The 15,785-nt window shown below is 43.1% G+C and overlaps 1 protein-coding gene across 1 annotated transcript in view; it reads right to left on the bottom strand.

Annotated features, from left to right (window-relative positions):
* Positions 1 to 14,602, bottom strand: part of STX18 (syntaxin 18) — a 111,471-nt gene extending 96,869 nt beyond the window's left edge. The window contains exon 1 of the mRNA XM_031437436.2: positions 14,353 to 14,602. Coding sequence (XP_031293296.1) covers positions 14,353 to 14,520 — 168 coding nt within the window. The 5' untranslated portion in view covers positions 14,521 to 14,602. The remainder of the gene's footprint in view (positions 1 to 14,352) is intronic.
* Positions 14,603 to 15,785: the final 1,183 nt, after the last annotated feature.

Genomic DNA, 15,785 nt, shown 5'->3' on the forward strand with positions numbered 1-15,785 from the left:
TAGAAGATAGAAAATCACCCATGTTGATTCTTTCAGCTTTGGGTCAAACTAGGATACAAGTATTTGAGAATGCCTTCTATTCTTTTAGTCACATACCATGTACTGAATCCGTACTATCGGCCAGGCACGGTGCTAGGTACTGGGAATGCAAAAATGATTAAGACGTGGTGTGGGTCCTGTCTAACAGCTGCGGTACTAGTTACAAAAGCCACCGAGGGAAATATTCAGAAGCATCCTGTCAGAGTCTTACCCTCCCCTTTGCCATCCCCCATGCTCAAAAGTAAACAGCGTAGTCTGGGAGCCAACACAACAGCACCTGGAAAGTTCAGCAACAATGCAATCATTAAACACGCGAGTGCCTCTCTCCTTACTAGGTGGGATACTGCCTGATTCACCAATCACTGAATAAAGCCAATTAGATCTCCAAAAATAACAATAACACCACCAAACAATAATGCAAAGGCTGTCGTAAGCCACGCATAGTTCTTGGCTTAACGAGTAATACAGGCAGCAAATGCTTTGAATTCAGAAGAGAGAGATTAGTATAGGGTAGAACATGCCTTTAAAGATGGGCAGACTATGAGTAAGTGAAGGGGAGCGAGCCGTCCAGGCAAGAGATCTAGCAGGAGCCAAGCAAGGAGACAAGAAAGCAGAGGAGTCCGTGAACAGAGCAGCTTGGTTAAAGCTGGTGGGATGATTCAGGCAAGTGTGGGATGTAAAACTGGAAGAGTGGGTAGAGCTAGTTTTATAAAGACCTTTGAACACCGTCCAAATAACAGAATTCATTGTGTGAGAAATGAGCAGTATTGAACACTTCTGAGCAAAGTAACATAATGAAAACAGCATTTTCTGCACAGTGGCTTGGCTCTGAGAGGGGCGGAGGATGGGGAGCGCTCAGTGCTGTTGCATCAGCTTAGGCTCAAAATGGTGAGGGCAGGAGCCCACATGGGAGCAGCGGGCTGGTTGAGAAAGAGAGGAAGCACAAGGCAAGAATTAATTTCGCAAATATACATTGAGCTCTGCACTGTGCTCTGTGCTGGGACGGGGAGAGGGACGAGGCCCCTGTCCGCTTGGGCCTGAAAATTCACTGGACAGGGGAGGCCAGCAAAAGGGAAACTGACTGAGACAACTGCAAAGATGGTGGTCAGTGCGGATGAGCGTCCAGTAGGCTCTGATTCCCAGAGTTTTATTTACATGAGCTGAACAACAATAAAATGTCAAAATATAGACAGAAAAACCAATCCTCCCAAAATATCACCTCATGTGTATCATGGGAGATGTTGATTTTTTTTACTGCCAGTTGAGTCATGGAAAAGTATAGAAGCAAATATGCCTGTGCTGACTGAAGTGTACCAAGTAATGAACACAAAAAAAGACTTTCAGAAAAAAGGTCTTTTTTAGGACTGAAATGTTTCCAGATTTCATCCTTTGACATACTGAGATATATTCACAGATTTCCCACTTACCCACAGATAAGTATTTAGAAGCCTTCAGAAAATTCATCACCTCTCCTTGATATCTCTTTTTTTTTTTCCTCCTTCCCTTAATTTAATTTTGATTTAACTTCCTCTTGTCATTGCTTGCTTACAAATCATGGCCTCTATGTCTGGAGTCAATTAGGACTATAAAGTACCCCACCACGCCTTCATCTGGGGACCCATTTATATCTATTTTCTTATTTCAAGAGGTACGGCTAAAAGCCTGTAACTCCAAAAGTTTCCAATCAACCATCACATTCTATTCTTTGGAAAAGTACGCCTCTCTCCACAGTTAAGAAGACGACAGCTAACCGTATTTTGCAAGAATTTTTCCTCTCCACCTGTATAACGGTGAATTGTGCTTTGGGAATTCATTTGCAAAAATGGGCTGAGTGTGTGTAATACATGCTTAATAGCAATAACATTAAAAAATCTTTCTACCATTTAAAATTAAATGTAATTTCCTTATTACTTTAATGGACTCCTTTGGAGGTGAAGTATTTAACTAGTCCCTTTCACATCAAGTATTCATTATATAATTCCCTTTTAATATTAGGTATATTAGGAATGTAAACTGTCCATTGACAGAATAAAAACACACATTTTCACTGAAACAGAACAGGAGAAAGACAAGGCGGCTTGATTCAGAATCTGATAATGGGTTACAGATTCCATTCCAGTTCAGATTTATAGTCAAAATACCACAAGAGCCATTTACCACCTCTAACCTTTCAGAGCATACTTGGAAGAAAAGTATGAACTGCCACATCACTAAGAAAATCTGCTTGAGCCTAAAATTCTTGACTTTTCCTTATTGCAGTTTTGAGGGAGAGAGAGAGACATACATTGCCTTTAAAAACCATCTTAAATAAAAAGGCAAAGATGAATTGTCCATAATTCGGTTCATGAAGAGGAACTCCCTTTGTCACTATCTTTCAGGGTCACTCCTGAGTGGGGCTGCAATGTCTGCTGCTGGCTGGGGTCAGCCTATTGGCTAAACCCGTTCTAACCCATGGGATGCTAGACATGCCCAGAGGAAAAACTCTAGGGCTGCTGGGCAGACAGCTAATCTGAGTAACGGACTGTGGGCGCAAAGCCTTTCCCCAGTTCCCACACCAACCCCTCCCTCCTCCAGCCTTCCAGTCGCCTGCTGGTGTCTCCCACTGGCTGCACCCAATCAGAAGCCAGAGAGCAAGGAAACCTAGCCAGGCACCCCAGAAAGATCAGCCTCCTGGGGCAGGAGCAGAGTGGAAAGGACAGAGAGTGGGTCCAGGGGGACCAAGAGACAACACTGGCTCACCCCACCACCTCCTGCTTCTCACTCCTTCCAGTTAAACTGAACTTTCTGCAGATTCCTCCATCCTGTGCCTCCCCGCTCTCGGAGCTTTGTCATGTGCTCCTGTCCCGCTTCTCCTCTCTCCATATCTCTGAGGCCCACCTCAGTGTCACCTCTTCCATGAAGTCTCCCCCCAACCTCACCCAGAAGTAACCTCTCTGTTCTCTTAATTCTCAAAGTTGCTCTTTCGAAGATTTCTATAACTCCTTATGAGTATGTCTTATGAACTTACTTATCACTACCTGACGTAAGTATCCTTTTTATCTGTTTTCTTGTTTGCCGTAAGTGTCCCATTAGAATGCAAGCTCCACAACAGCAGGGTTTTGTCTGTCTCACCTTCGCTCCATCCCTGGTGTCATACACAGCACAGAGCCTACAGAAGATGCTCGATAAATACTTACTGAACTGATGAAAGCCCTCTTCTAGGGTGTTAACATATCAATGTCACGATGAAAGTCTCATTCATCTTTCCATCCCAAAGCGCCTTCCTTTGCTTATGGGATAGTCAATAAATACAAGCTGATAACAAAGTTGCCATTTAATGACTATCTCTAATGTGCCAGATACAACACCGGCAGCTTTACATAAAATATCGCACTCGGTCCTCAAAACAAACCTAACAGGTAGCGTGGCAGAGCTGTGCCTTCAGGATGAAGGCACTCATTCTCCCAGCTCCCAGAAGAACTGTCTGCTGACAGCTCACAGCTGGGTCTCCTCTCTCAAGGCACTGTCCTCAGCAGAAAGAAGCTGCCTCACCCAACTCTATGCCTCGTCCCTGAAGCAAGCCCTCATCCACCGGCTGACCAATGCAATGGTTTTAAAGGCTTGGCCCCTTGCCTCACTTGTGCAATTGTGAAAAGCCCTCTCAGCTCCAGAGTCCTGCGTGGGACTGACTGCTGAATGCACAGATAAACAAACAGCAAAGTAGTGTCCCAACAACAGAAAAGGGAATTAGACTTTTTTCAAATATATAATGTAGAAACTGCATCTCCTTCCTTCTCAATGATTTTACTAACTAAAACCACAAACCTTTTTCCCTTTTCCCAAAAACGCTCCTCAACACTACCCATAAGAAATACATGGCCACTAGGTAACTGTTGATTTTAAAAACAGTTTGATTTGGAGGCAGCTTATTTCCCCAAAAGCTAGTCAGGCCCCTTCAAATACCTGTGATGTATGCAGCAAAATATGCTCCTAAAGACAACATGCCAAGGAGAAAAGCACCGGGGATCTGACCATGCACGCAGGGAGCCAGGGGAGGTGGCAGGCGATCGATTGGAGGAACACGGCGCAAGCTCGTCAATGTGACATCGTCCTGGGCAGGGCACTGAACCTGCTGAACCTCAGTTTCCTCATGAGTAAAGGAACCTAACTTTCAAGGACAGTCAACTAAATGACAAAGCTTTGAGCGCAGGGCCAGGCAGAGTAGGTGCTCAGCAAGTGGTAGCTATTATTATCCTTTATTACTTTGCAGAATGACAACCAGAAAGCGAAGACATCAATAAAACATTGTGGATGATTTTCTTGTACAGGTTAAGGAAGTCTGAACTGGAAATCCAGCCGAGTTACAAGAAAACGACTCCCTTTACAAAAGATTTACCGCAGACTTCCTTTAAACAGGGACCCCCTCTGCTGTGCATTTAATATGTAATTAGATACGGATTTTCATGACATCTTTCCAATCAAAAGATGCTAATTCTTCTCCATTTCCTTCTGCAGCAAAACTCCAGGCAGAGGAGTTTTTATTTGTTCTGTTTTGTTTTACATTTCAAGAGTAGTATGTGCTCATTAAAGAAATTCAGGAAGACAGAAGCAGAAAAATAAATCACCATAGTCCCATCACCCAGAAAGAGCCACTGTTAACATCCTGGTGTATTCCCTTCTACTCATTATTTCCATGCCTAGAGTTGGTTGGCTCTGCATACATAGTTTTAACTGTATCTGGTTTGGCAGTAATTTCTTAACCTAACATGAGAATGTGAGCAATCCTCACATCATGACAAACTCTTCAGTATGCCCTATTAACCTAGTAATTTCCCTGTACCTGGGAATAACGCTATCGTGTCTCTACGTAAAGTACTAGTGACAGCTGCCAGGATGATCATCGTCAAAATCGACACCATCATTAAGACCACTGCTGCTAATTTTTAAATTCAGAAAGTCCTCCCACTTCTAGAAGACAAGTCAATATTCACTCCATTTTCATTTTCTTCAGTTTTGCTTCCACAATGAAATCTTTAGTCTATGTGGAAATTTACTTTAATCTGTGTACAGTAAGAGATGAGAACCTAAAAATAACCTTTTTCTTTTTCAAAGTGCTAACCAATTATCCCCAAATCACTGAATAAACTTTCTTTTTCTTACTGATTGACAATGCCTCTCATTAAAAGTTACACACACACACCCCTGGCCTAACAGGCTTCCCTGATTGATCCATGTGTGCATGTATTATTTTCTGGCTTTAAAATGTTTTAATATTTGGTAAGGTGAGTAAACCCACCCCAACACACACCCTTCCACTCTTCTTCAAAAATCAGCTATTTTCACACATCATTCTTTTCCAGCTGAATTTGAGAACTACTTTCTAGATGAATTTTAGAACTACTTTCTGTTGGAATTTTGATTAAAGCTGCACTAAATCTACAAACTAATTTAGTAGTAAATGACTTCAAGCGGGGCATTTACATTTCTTACTAAGGTCACTTCTAGAAATGCTTTCTGTTATTTCTGTAAATGGTTTCATTCTATTTTAAGTGGTCATTAATTAGACTTGGATGGCGATTGATTTTTGTACATTTATTTTGTACAAAATCTCCAAAGGCCTTCTGTAACCTCCAGGCCATAAGCTCCTCCCCAAGTGTGTTCCACGCCGCTGACTAAGAAGAACCCAGCGCCTCGTCAGCCAGTCTCCTCACTGTCACTGAAACGCACATGCTCAGGCTCCACCCCAGCCCAAGTCTACCTGCTCTTCAACGCTCTGCTCCCACATAAAAGTTTTCCTGGCTAGCCTGCTCCTTTCACCTACCCCTTTTCTATACTCCTCCAGCACTGAAATAAGTTCCAATACATTTTATACTTTCCCTAAAATTAGAGGTAATTTTCTTTTTATCGAATAGGGCATCCAGTTTTTTGTATCTGAGGAAAAATTACACAGAAAACAAGTAAAGTGAATTTATATATAGTTTGCCTTTTATCTTAAAGAGATTATAAATTTGAAACAAATCTAGTAAAAATGTAAGCAGCTTAAATATCTTTCAATAAAGGTTCAGGTAAATAAATTATGTGATATTATTTTTAATGGCTATGCAGTGACATTTTTAATGTCACTGATTATTTTAATCAGTGACAAGAACAATATATACTGACATAGAAAAACGTTCACAATATGTTAAGTAAAAAAGGCAAGACGAGACAGGAATAGAGGGGCTACAAAGCAGCATTGTAGAAAAATTTTGTTTTTGTTTAATAGGAAAAATGTCTGGAAAAATATACCCCAAAATTAAAGCAGTGGGTATTTCTGGCCAGTAGTACTAGTGAACTTTACTTTCTTTTTTATTCTGCTTAATGAGCACTATTTTTATAATCAGATTTTTAAATTAGTCAACTTAAAAAACATGTCCTGCTGATAACCACCCATTATAAGAGTATATAATCACTACTAAATCAAATACATTTGTGGAAACATACCAAGCGACTTTGAAAAACAAACTCATTTTTTAATCTAGGCGAAATATTCTGAGTATACGGGCACTCAGCGGGGAAATATTACAAGGCATTGGGCAGTTATCATCACAAAAAGCATTTAAAAATACATCCTGTGACTTTGTGCAAGAAGAGTACTGAATCCTGGAGCCATCCTGTTGGAAAGGTCCTTAACAACTATCTAGTCAAAGCCCCTCATTAAACAAACAAGAAAGATGAAAAATAAGGAAACAAAAACCAAACCAAAAAAGAAGTAGGTGAGTTCTCCAAGATCACATAATTACTGGCAAAGTCCAAAAGTGTTTATAATTCAAAACTTATGCTTTTTAATTCCTTTCTCAATTTCTCTGAGTTAAGATAGGCTGCAGTCTGCCATTTCTACTTAGACTATAAAAGACAAATGTTGATTTTACCAGGGTTTTCTTATCATCTGTCTAGAAAGTGAACAGGAATGTGCACAATACTGTGAAATGAAAAGACTCACTTCTCTGGGTTAAACAGAGCTCATGAGCACCACAAGAAAGTTTTGACAAATAGGCATATGTTAGACTGTGACAAGCAAGAGCAGGCGAATTCTTGTATTTACAGACCTTGAGGACCTGAAAGTCAGGAATAAAAAAGTACTACTGAGTTTAAAGTTACAACTGTTCATAGCCGAGTTACAGGAGTCCATTCAACACATCAGACTTTCATTCCTCTCGTTTATTCCCTCTCTTTTACCGGGGTTCTGCAGGGGCCTCTTTTTAAGTCAATTTTAAACCTAGTGTGTTTGAAACAATAAGTTTTTCATAACACAAGCCACAATTAACCACTGTAGACTTTACCGACGCTTTGCCCACCAGAGGGAGCCCATATAGATTTCCATGTAACAAGAAACCTCAAACATCAAATTTGTATGAATTCTAGAATATTATTCATAATATGATCAATATTGTAAAATCATTTGATAATAATTATATTTTTATTCCCCTCAATAGAGAAAAATTGAATGAGATCAGGTACGTAAAACCCTTAACAGAGTTCCCAACCTACAGCAGAAGCTCAAAAATAATTGACTTTCTAATATTTGGATCCTCCTGAGTGTTAATTATAGTACTCAAAGTAAATGAACAATTTGGTATTCTGACTTTTACACAAGTTGACGTGAGCTCAAGTGATATCTGTCCTGATCAATGGTTCTATCCTTGGTACGCTGACAAATCTGTTTCTCAAGCCTGCAGGACAGAATCAGACCCTGGACAGGAAGAATTCCTTAAAAAGTCACCCTGAGAGACCTGTTTTGGCAGCCCTGTCCTTGTAGGTGATACACTGAACTGCTGGCTACCTGCCAACTAGAAACTAAGGAAGGGGAGAACTCTTTGACCCATTCCAGATTTTTCTTAGGACAAAGGAGAAAGTCAATTGACTATCCCTGAGAACCACGCTTCTATGAGTTATGATACAATCATTACCACCAAGATGAGTTTCTTTCAAGAATAAAGAAAGCACAAGTGAGCACAAACTCTGCATAAGAACCTGCATCTAGATGGGCCCTGCGACTCTATGCCCATCTGCAGTCTGGTGAGGGTGACCTGCCTTGTCTCTCCCAACCCAGCATTTGCTGCATTTGTGAGGCAGGTCTAAAATCTCCAAACGGTCGGCTGGGCAGATGTTCTAGTGTCTATCTTAAACACTCAACCACCTCCAAGATCTAAATGTGACAAAGCGAGAGGAACCCCCAGGCTCCAGCTACGCTCTCCAATCCAGGCTTACCCAGAAGCACTGCCGCTGGGGAGTCACCACCACATGTTGTCTTAATACAACTCCGAAGTCTGCTGGGCTCCTTGGATCTATTCTCCACTGTTCAGAACTGAGGAAGTGAAGGCACGAGCAGTTGGCATTCTACTCTAACTTAAAAAAAAAAGTTGCTGTGGTATCTGTCACTACTCAACTTCCCAACCAGAAAGCTGGGGATTATTCCACCTCTTCCTCTTTCCAGCCCCACCAGTCACTACACTTTTAAAATCCACCTCCTCGGTGTCTACCTCATCCACCCGCTCCTGTCACTGACTCACCAGTGTCCACCTGGGTCACTGCAAGAGCCTCTCAGTGAGCTCTGCTGTGTCAGTCTCACTACACTTCAAACCCACCTGCAATGTGGCTGATCATTTTAAAACACAAATATGATCTTTTCATGCCTCTGCTTGCATAGCTCAGAGCATAAAGTCCAAACTCCTCAGCGCTGCTGACAATGCTCTCACCCAAGTCTGGCAAACTTTTTCTCTAAAGGGCCAAATAGGAAATATTTCAGATTTTGCAGGGTTTTGCCAGCTACAGCTCTGCCACTATAGCACAAAAGCATCCATAGCCTATATATAAACAAGTGTAAAGAATAAACCCCATTTACCAAAATTGGCAGTGGCTGGACTTGGCCTATGGGCCAAAGTTGGCTGACCCCTGCTCTAATCTAACCCAGCGCAGCCTCTTCCCCTGCCCTCTGACCCTCACCCACGCCTCCTCTAAAAAAGGACTCCAGACACCACAGTCTGACCTCTGCTCCCCCAACACCCTGCTGCTGTACATCTGGGCCTATATTCCTCCCTCTGCCAGGAATGTGATTCAGCCCCTTCCTCTGGTAGAATGGTCCTCATCCTTCAAGGTCCAGTTTGCTTTCCCACTGACTGTCCCTCAAGGAACTTTAGTTATCCTTTATCTGTATTTTCAGAAGAGCCAGGACATATGTCACATATGTTTTTTGTGCCCTCAGAATGACTGATACCTATCAGGAGTCCCATGCTTATAGGATGATGGAATAAATCAATTAGTATTGAATAAACATAATTTCAAAAGCTACAGTCTTCACAAGTTCTGGGGAAAATTCAGAACTGCAGTCCACACAAAGGTTCACTACTTGTAAAAAGTCTCTAGCACAGCGTTCTGCTCAGAGTATATACTCAGTTATTATGACCCATAAAAACGTAACATCATGAAGTTAATGGGGGCCTTGGAGAACATTAACACAGTGAGAAACTGTGTCTCTCTGAGCCCTACGGTTGGTTCCAAAGGGGCTCCTCAAGGAGGAGGGGGAATGGTGGTAGAGGGGCAGGCTGGCTAATGAACCTCTCTCTTCCCAGCCCCTGAATCCCAGCCTCAGCCAAAGCTGCTCTTTATTTCATTTGCATTAATTTTTAAAAAATCTATACGATTCAACTCGTATTCTGTTTAAAGCCTGCATCCAAAACCTACATTGTTTCCTGGTCTATTCCTGTCTTACGTGGCCCCATCTCCAGCTTCTCGCTGACCCATGGCACCTTTTGCCCGAATACTGCTTTTTGGAACCATGTTCCCTCAACTGAAACCCAGTTTAAGTAGGATTATACTCAATCCTTGGATGAAGTCTATTTCCAGCTACTCTGGATAATAATTCAGGTGGTCCCAGCTTAACCTTTGGGTCCAAACAAAGGGACACAAAGTCAACACTACGTCTCAGAAGAAAACCAAGGAGGACCTGAGGAATCAATGCCAAGTGTCATGGCTGTCACTTAGACCTGAGTTGTTATACTGCTTATGTGTCTGCTTCTCCACTTGACTGTACTGTACACTCCCTGAGGTAGGAACTGAATCTTAATAACAAAATAAAAGCTACTACTTATTCAATGTTTACTACAGATACTGGATTAAGGGTACACATATGCTGTATAATATTAAGGAATCATGTTAGGACCACATAGAAGAATTGGAAGGAGTCCTAGACAGAGATCAACCAGTTCCAGAACGAAAAGCAAAGGGACACAGTGCCTCCATTAAAAAAAAAAAAAATTAAGTGACACAGTAGATTAACACTTATTCATTAACTCAAGAAACATTCATTGAGAACCTATGTCCCTACACTGTTCTAGAACCTAAGGAGTCAGTGGTAGACCACACAGAGTCTTTGTTTTCATAAAGTATACATTCTAGTGGATAAACAGCAAATATATGCTAGATAATGACCACAATAAAACAAAGTAAAGAACAGAAGAAGGATGCTACTTTATACAGGGCAGTGGAGGAAAGGCTCACTGAAGAGACTTAAAGACCACATGGAATCTGGGGAACAACAAATGGAAAGGTCCTGAGGCAGGAATGTGCCTGGAGCAGGTGAGGAAAGCAAGGAGGCTAGGGCGTCTGGAGGAGAGTAAGAGTGAGAGGAGGTGAGGTCTGAGAAGCGGCAGGGACCAGATCCTCTGGTTTTGAGCTGCTGTTAGAAGTCTGAACTTAAACCAGGAACTCAAGATAATCAACCCCTAAAACAATAAGAATAAATGACATTTAGCTTCCACAAAAGCTTGTATAATACACAAAGAAAAACTCAGCTGCACGCCTAATCTGAAAATAGAATTCCCAACAACTCAGAGCTGCTGTTTACCTGACATGTAATCAAAACATCTTTGTTTTACAAGACATCACTGCAGTTACTGTCTAAGCACTCAGATTTAGCAGTGTGGACACTGAGGTGCAGAAAGACCATGTGGTCTGCCCAGTTAATGCAGAACTTGGGATAGAACACAGGTTCCCTCAGGTCCCGTTCGGTGATTTTCATTGGCTCCTGCTGCCCCTGCAGACTCGGTCTGGCTGCTTCCAGGGGTCTTGGTTTACTGTGTGGTGCTTCCCCTGCCTCTGTAACCTTTATAAACCAGTAAGAAAATGGAAGAGTTACCCCTATGATGCACCTCCAGACACATTCCCACAGCAAAGCCTGTTGTTACAAACTCCCACAATTCTAGTTTTTTATTCTCAACAGAGTTGAAGACAAGCAGGTAAGTAAGGTGAAGGCAGGTCAGGCACTGTGCTAGTTACTAGAAGGAACACTCATTTTGGTTTTGCCTGTCCAGCATTTCTTGCTCCCTAGTCTTAGCGATCACAGACTCCAATCCACCTACTGGAGTGAACATATGACCTGGCCATTTGAGGAACCTTATCCTTCTGATGCCATAAGGAGAGCTCAGGACCCAAGCAGAACCAATGAGAGTCCTTTCTTGGGGTTTCATGGATAAGAGTTGGAGAAAGAAGCTTCATCCTGTTTCCCAGTTAGACCAGCCAAAACATCCCTATTTTGCTCAGGTTATTTAATCAAGGTTACTGTTACTTGAAACCAAAAGAATTCACACTCAGGCATGCACTTGCATACCTTTTCTCCTTTCTGCCTAACAACCTTATAAGGTTACTATTACTCACTCTATTTTAGAAGTGAGGAAACTGAGGTTAAGTAACTCTCCCAAGTTCATACAGTAAGTTCATACAGTAAGAGTCATTCAAATTCAGGTCTTTCTGTTCTAAATCTTATTCACTATTCAGTTATGAATTCAGTATTAACTCAGGAATAAGAAACTCAGCTAAAGAATTTTTGGTTTGAAATTACAGTAGAAACGTAAGGTAGGAGAATGTATAAGGGCAGGGTGGGAAATATTAAACTGGGGTCAAAGGACCTGGCTTCTACCTCTGGCTCTGTCCATTGACTTTATCTGTTATGACTCTGGGCAAGACACTTCCCTTATCTGGGTGTTAGTTTTCCCACCTATAAAACCAGAAGCCTGAACAACATGAACGTAAGATCTCTCTAAGTACTAAAAGAGAAAATCCGTGGTTCTGCTTCAGACATACAGATTCTATTTTCACTATATTTCAGGTAGGAGGTCAAGTAAATTTCAACTTCAATGTCAGGTCCAACAATTGGTAATGGCTGCCTGGGCACAATGTTGCAAAGGATTCTGGGAAATGAACACTGGCTCCTTGGTCATAGGGAGGAAGAGAGGAACAGCTGCCTGCTTGCCACACATTTGCCATCACTCACAGTTTCACCTTGACAGAGGAATGTTGCTTCCTCCTCTATCGATGCTATTAGTACCTGCAATGGATTTTCAGACTCCTTCATGAACTTACTTGGTTTTCCTTTGCAAGCAACGAATGAAAGTACAAGAAAGCTAAGTGGTTTAGGGAATATAGCTTTGTCCCACTGATGAAAATACATCTAAATGGCCTACATGGGGTTAGGGTAGCGGGTGAATGGGAACAATAATAATCGCTATAGTTCTTTACGATACATACATACATACGTATTAGCATCAAAAGATGCTAATAATCAGCTTGCCAATTAAATGGGGGTATTATCATGGCCATCTTTATAGAAAGAGGGAATGAGACTCAGGTAACAGGACTTGCCCAAGTCTCCCACTTCTGAGTAACAGAACCCACATTCGAATCCAAGCCTTCTAAAATCTAAGTCTCAGTTCTCTTTCCAGTCCAAGGTCCCCATTAGTCCCACGATTCAAATAAGTTAACCAATCAAGCTCCCAATGCAAACCGTCATAGTTATTACTGTTTGGAGTTGTCCAGCTGTGATAAGTTCTTCCCCTCAAAATCTGAAATGCCGTTACTAATTTGTTGGTAATTTAATGGGTGGACATGCATTGAGTACATACAAATTGAGCAGAGAGTTACCTATCTCCACACCTTTGTGCATACGCTTAGTCAAGATGCCCTTCTCCACCCTGTCTGCACTGGAACCAACTACTTCTCTTTAAAGATTTGTTTCAGCTATCATTGCCTCTGTAAAGCCTTTCTTGGCCCTGAGGTAGAACTGAACACACCCTCCTCTGTGCTCTACACAACATCTACAAGGCTTTAAGTCACTTCTTTGTTACTATGTCTCCACTATTCTGTTTAAATCCTATTATTCTAACACAATGCTGGTCAGAAAGCAGGTGCTTAATTGATGCTTACTGACACACTGAATTTATTCATCTGGACCAATTTCCCTTCCAATGCATGAATATCCTCTGTAACTGCCGCTCATGAATTCATGCATGCATACATTCATGAAAAAATATCTGAGTGTCTACAAAGTACAAGGCATTGCACTGTGTACCAAATGGAGGTGAATTTACCATGAAATCAATGAAGTTTAAGCTTCAGGGCCCCTCACTTGCACCTCTCAAAGCTCTGAACCATTTTTTTTTCTGATTTTGTATTTCATTTCTTAAAGAGGACAGATATAACTACATAAACTCCAAGCTTCACAAAACTAGATCCACCCTTGGTGCCAAGGATATGAAAGTGAACAAGGCAAACGTTCTCTTCTCTTACAGTGTTTCCTGTTTAGTGGGTAAGACAGACAACCATTTGTTCATTCATTCATTCAACAAACATTTACTAAGCAATGCTGAGTCAGGCTTTGAGGATTCTGGGGCAAAGCCAACACTGTTCCTGCCCTTGAGAAGTAGGTCTTTGCTCTCCTGAACGAAAGCCTGCAGTGTTCAGGGAACAGAAAGTAGTTTAGATGACTGTAATACAGAGTGTTTGTGAAAGATTATCTTAAACCAGTCTCAAGATCTAGCGATCCCTAGCATGAGCCCTAACCTATTGTAGGAAGCAAGGGGAAGGGAGTGGTCAGCTGAACAGGATCTTTGATCTCAGTGAGGAAGCGGGGAGGGGAGGGGGATGAGACAAGTAAACAGAAGAGACGAAAACACTGTTGTCAGTGCTGCGACAGGAAAGCAGAGAACTGTGTGGGAAGCTTCGCCGGCGTTCAAGTCTGCAGTTTCGGCAAACTCATGACCTCATAAAGGTAATGAACTCTGAACTTGCAAACAGAAGACTTCCTAGTTCCCCAAATACGAGTCCCCATTCCTCTCGACCTAAGACTGTTCCTTTCCAAGACAGCCCTTGGGGACCAACTCTCCGGCCCCCCTGCAGACCACTTTCTCAGGCGCCTCCTTTGCACAACGCTTACGGGACAGAGTCCAGTTTGGGCTCTGGGGTCCCTGTCGCGGGTTCGCCCCCCACTCCAGCCCGCCGTTTCCATAGCAACCAGCTCACCACTTCGCGCGCCCGGCTGGAGAAGTCGCCCTTGGGCCGGGGGCTCCGGCGGAACAGCTCGTCGCGGCTGCCCTCAACCCCGCCGCCCACCGCCACTCCCAGCGCTTTGTTGCGCGTCTTCACGGTCTTGACGCTGGCCCGGAACAGCAGGGTGATGTCCACCGCCATGGCGACCCGCACCCACGGCCCCCACCAGGCCGGCCCACGTCAGCAGCCGGCGACCGCGACTTGAGCCCGGCAGCTGGAGGACAGGTCCGGCAGCGCACGCCTCCGCCCGCCAACAGCGACGCGGGAAGAAAAGTTCCGGCCTGCGCGGGGCCACCGCGGCCAGAGGAGAAAGGTTCCGGCCTCCGCCCGCGCGCCTAGCCGATCCTCTAGGCGCCGCCGACTCCGCGACGCGCACACCCGCGCCCTTTTCTGCTCCCAGCAAACCTCGGCGGGCTTGGCCGCGGAGGGAGATCGCAGGGTCCCGAGCCCCCGCGAGCCCGCTTGCGGAGTGTAGGGGATAGGGGAGCTAGGGGATCGAGGAGTTGGAGGGCTCACTCCCTTCTCGTGGCTCGCGCGCTGCCCAAGTCAAGCCGCGCGGGTTGCGGGGGAGCGGAGGCGACGCAGCCTGACTCATACCTCAGGGACTCGCCTTGTGCGGGACCGAAGCACGTGGACGGTGACCACCAGGGTGCAATAAGTGCCAGGGCAGAGTCAGGTGTGTGCAAGGCACAGCGCTAAGGCCAGAGGCCTTTCTTTCCAACCTTCACCCACCTGATCTGTAAAATAAAGGCAGCACTTTCCTCCAAGTGTTTACAGTGATAATTAAACGAAATAACACGTGTAAAGTGTTATGGCGTTGCTTGGCTCCTAAAGACCACTGAAAGTTAGTTACCGTTGTTAACAATAATGTTATTGTTATCATTGTAGGCATTAATCATGGTGGGGAATGCTCGGTAGAGAAGGCATCACAAGATTTGAAGGGTGACTAGGAATTTACCAGATGCAGAAAAGGACGGAAGAGTTTCACTGGTTCCTGTTCATCCTCATGTATGGTTTTTAAATATACCATCTAAGTCATAGTTATTTAAATCGACTGCAAGTGAGCCAGTGAATTCTTTCTACACTTTGGTTCAAGGTTCAAATTTAATTCACGATCTCTTTGATTTCATCCTTTGTCTTCCTTAAAGAGGATGCACAGCTGGAATATGTATATAAAATGTGATTGTCAAATTATTTTCATGCTAAGATATTATTTGTATTTTCACTTATTCTCTCGTGAGTTGTGCTCAGTTCGGTTTTCCAGAGGCTGGGTGACTTGTGTTATACTGCAAAACACTGAATGTAGAACAGCTGTCTTCTATTAAGACAAACTTTATAAAGAGATCTGCAAAAATATAAAACAATGCCATTTTCACTAAGCTGATTTGGAAATGCATTTTTTCACA

Source organism: Camelus dromedarius, chromosome 1, assembly GCF_036321535.1.
Source record: "Camelus dromedarius isolate mCamDro1 chromosome 1, mCamDro1.pat, whole genome shotgun sequence".
In the NCBI taxonomy this organism is placed as follows: Eukaryota; Metazoa; Chordata; class Mammalia; order Artiodactyla; family Camelidae; genus Camelus; species Camelus dromedarius.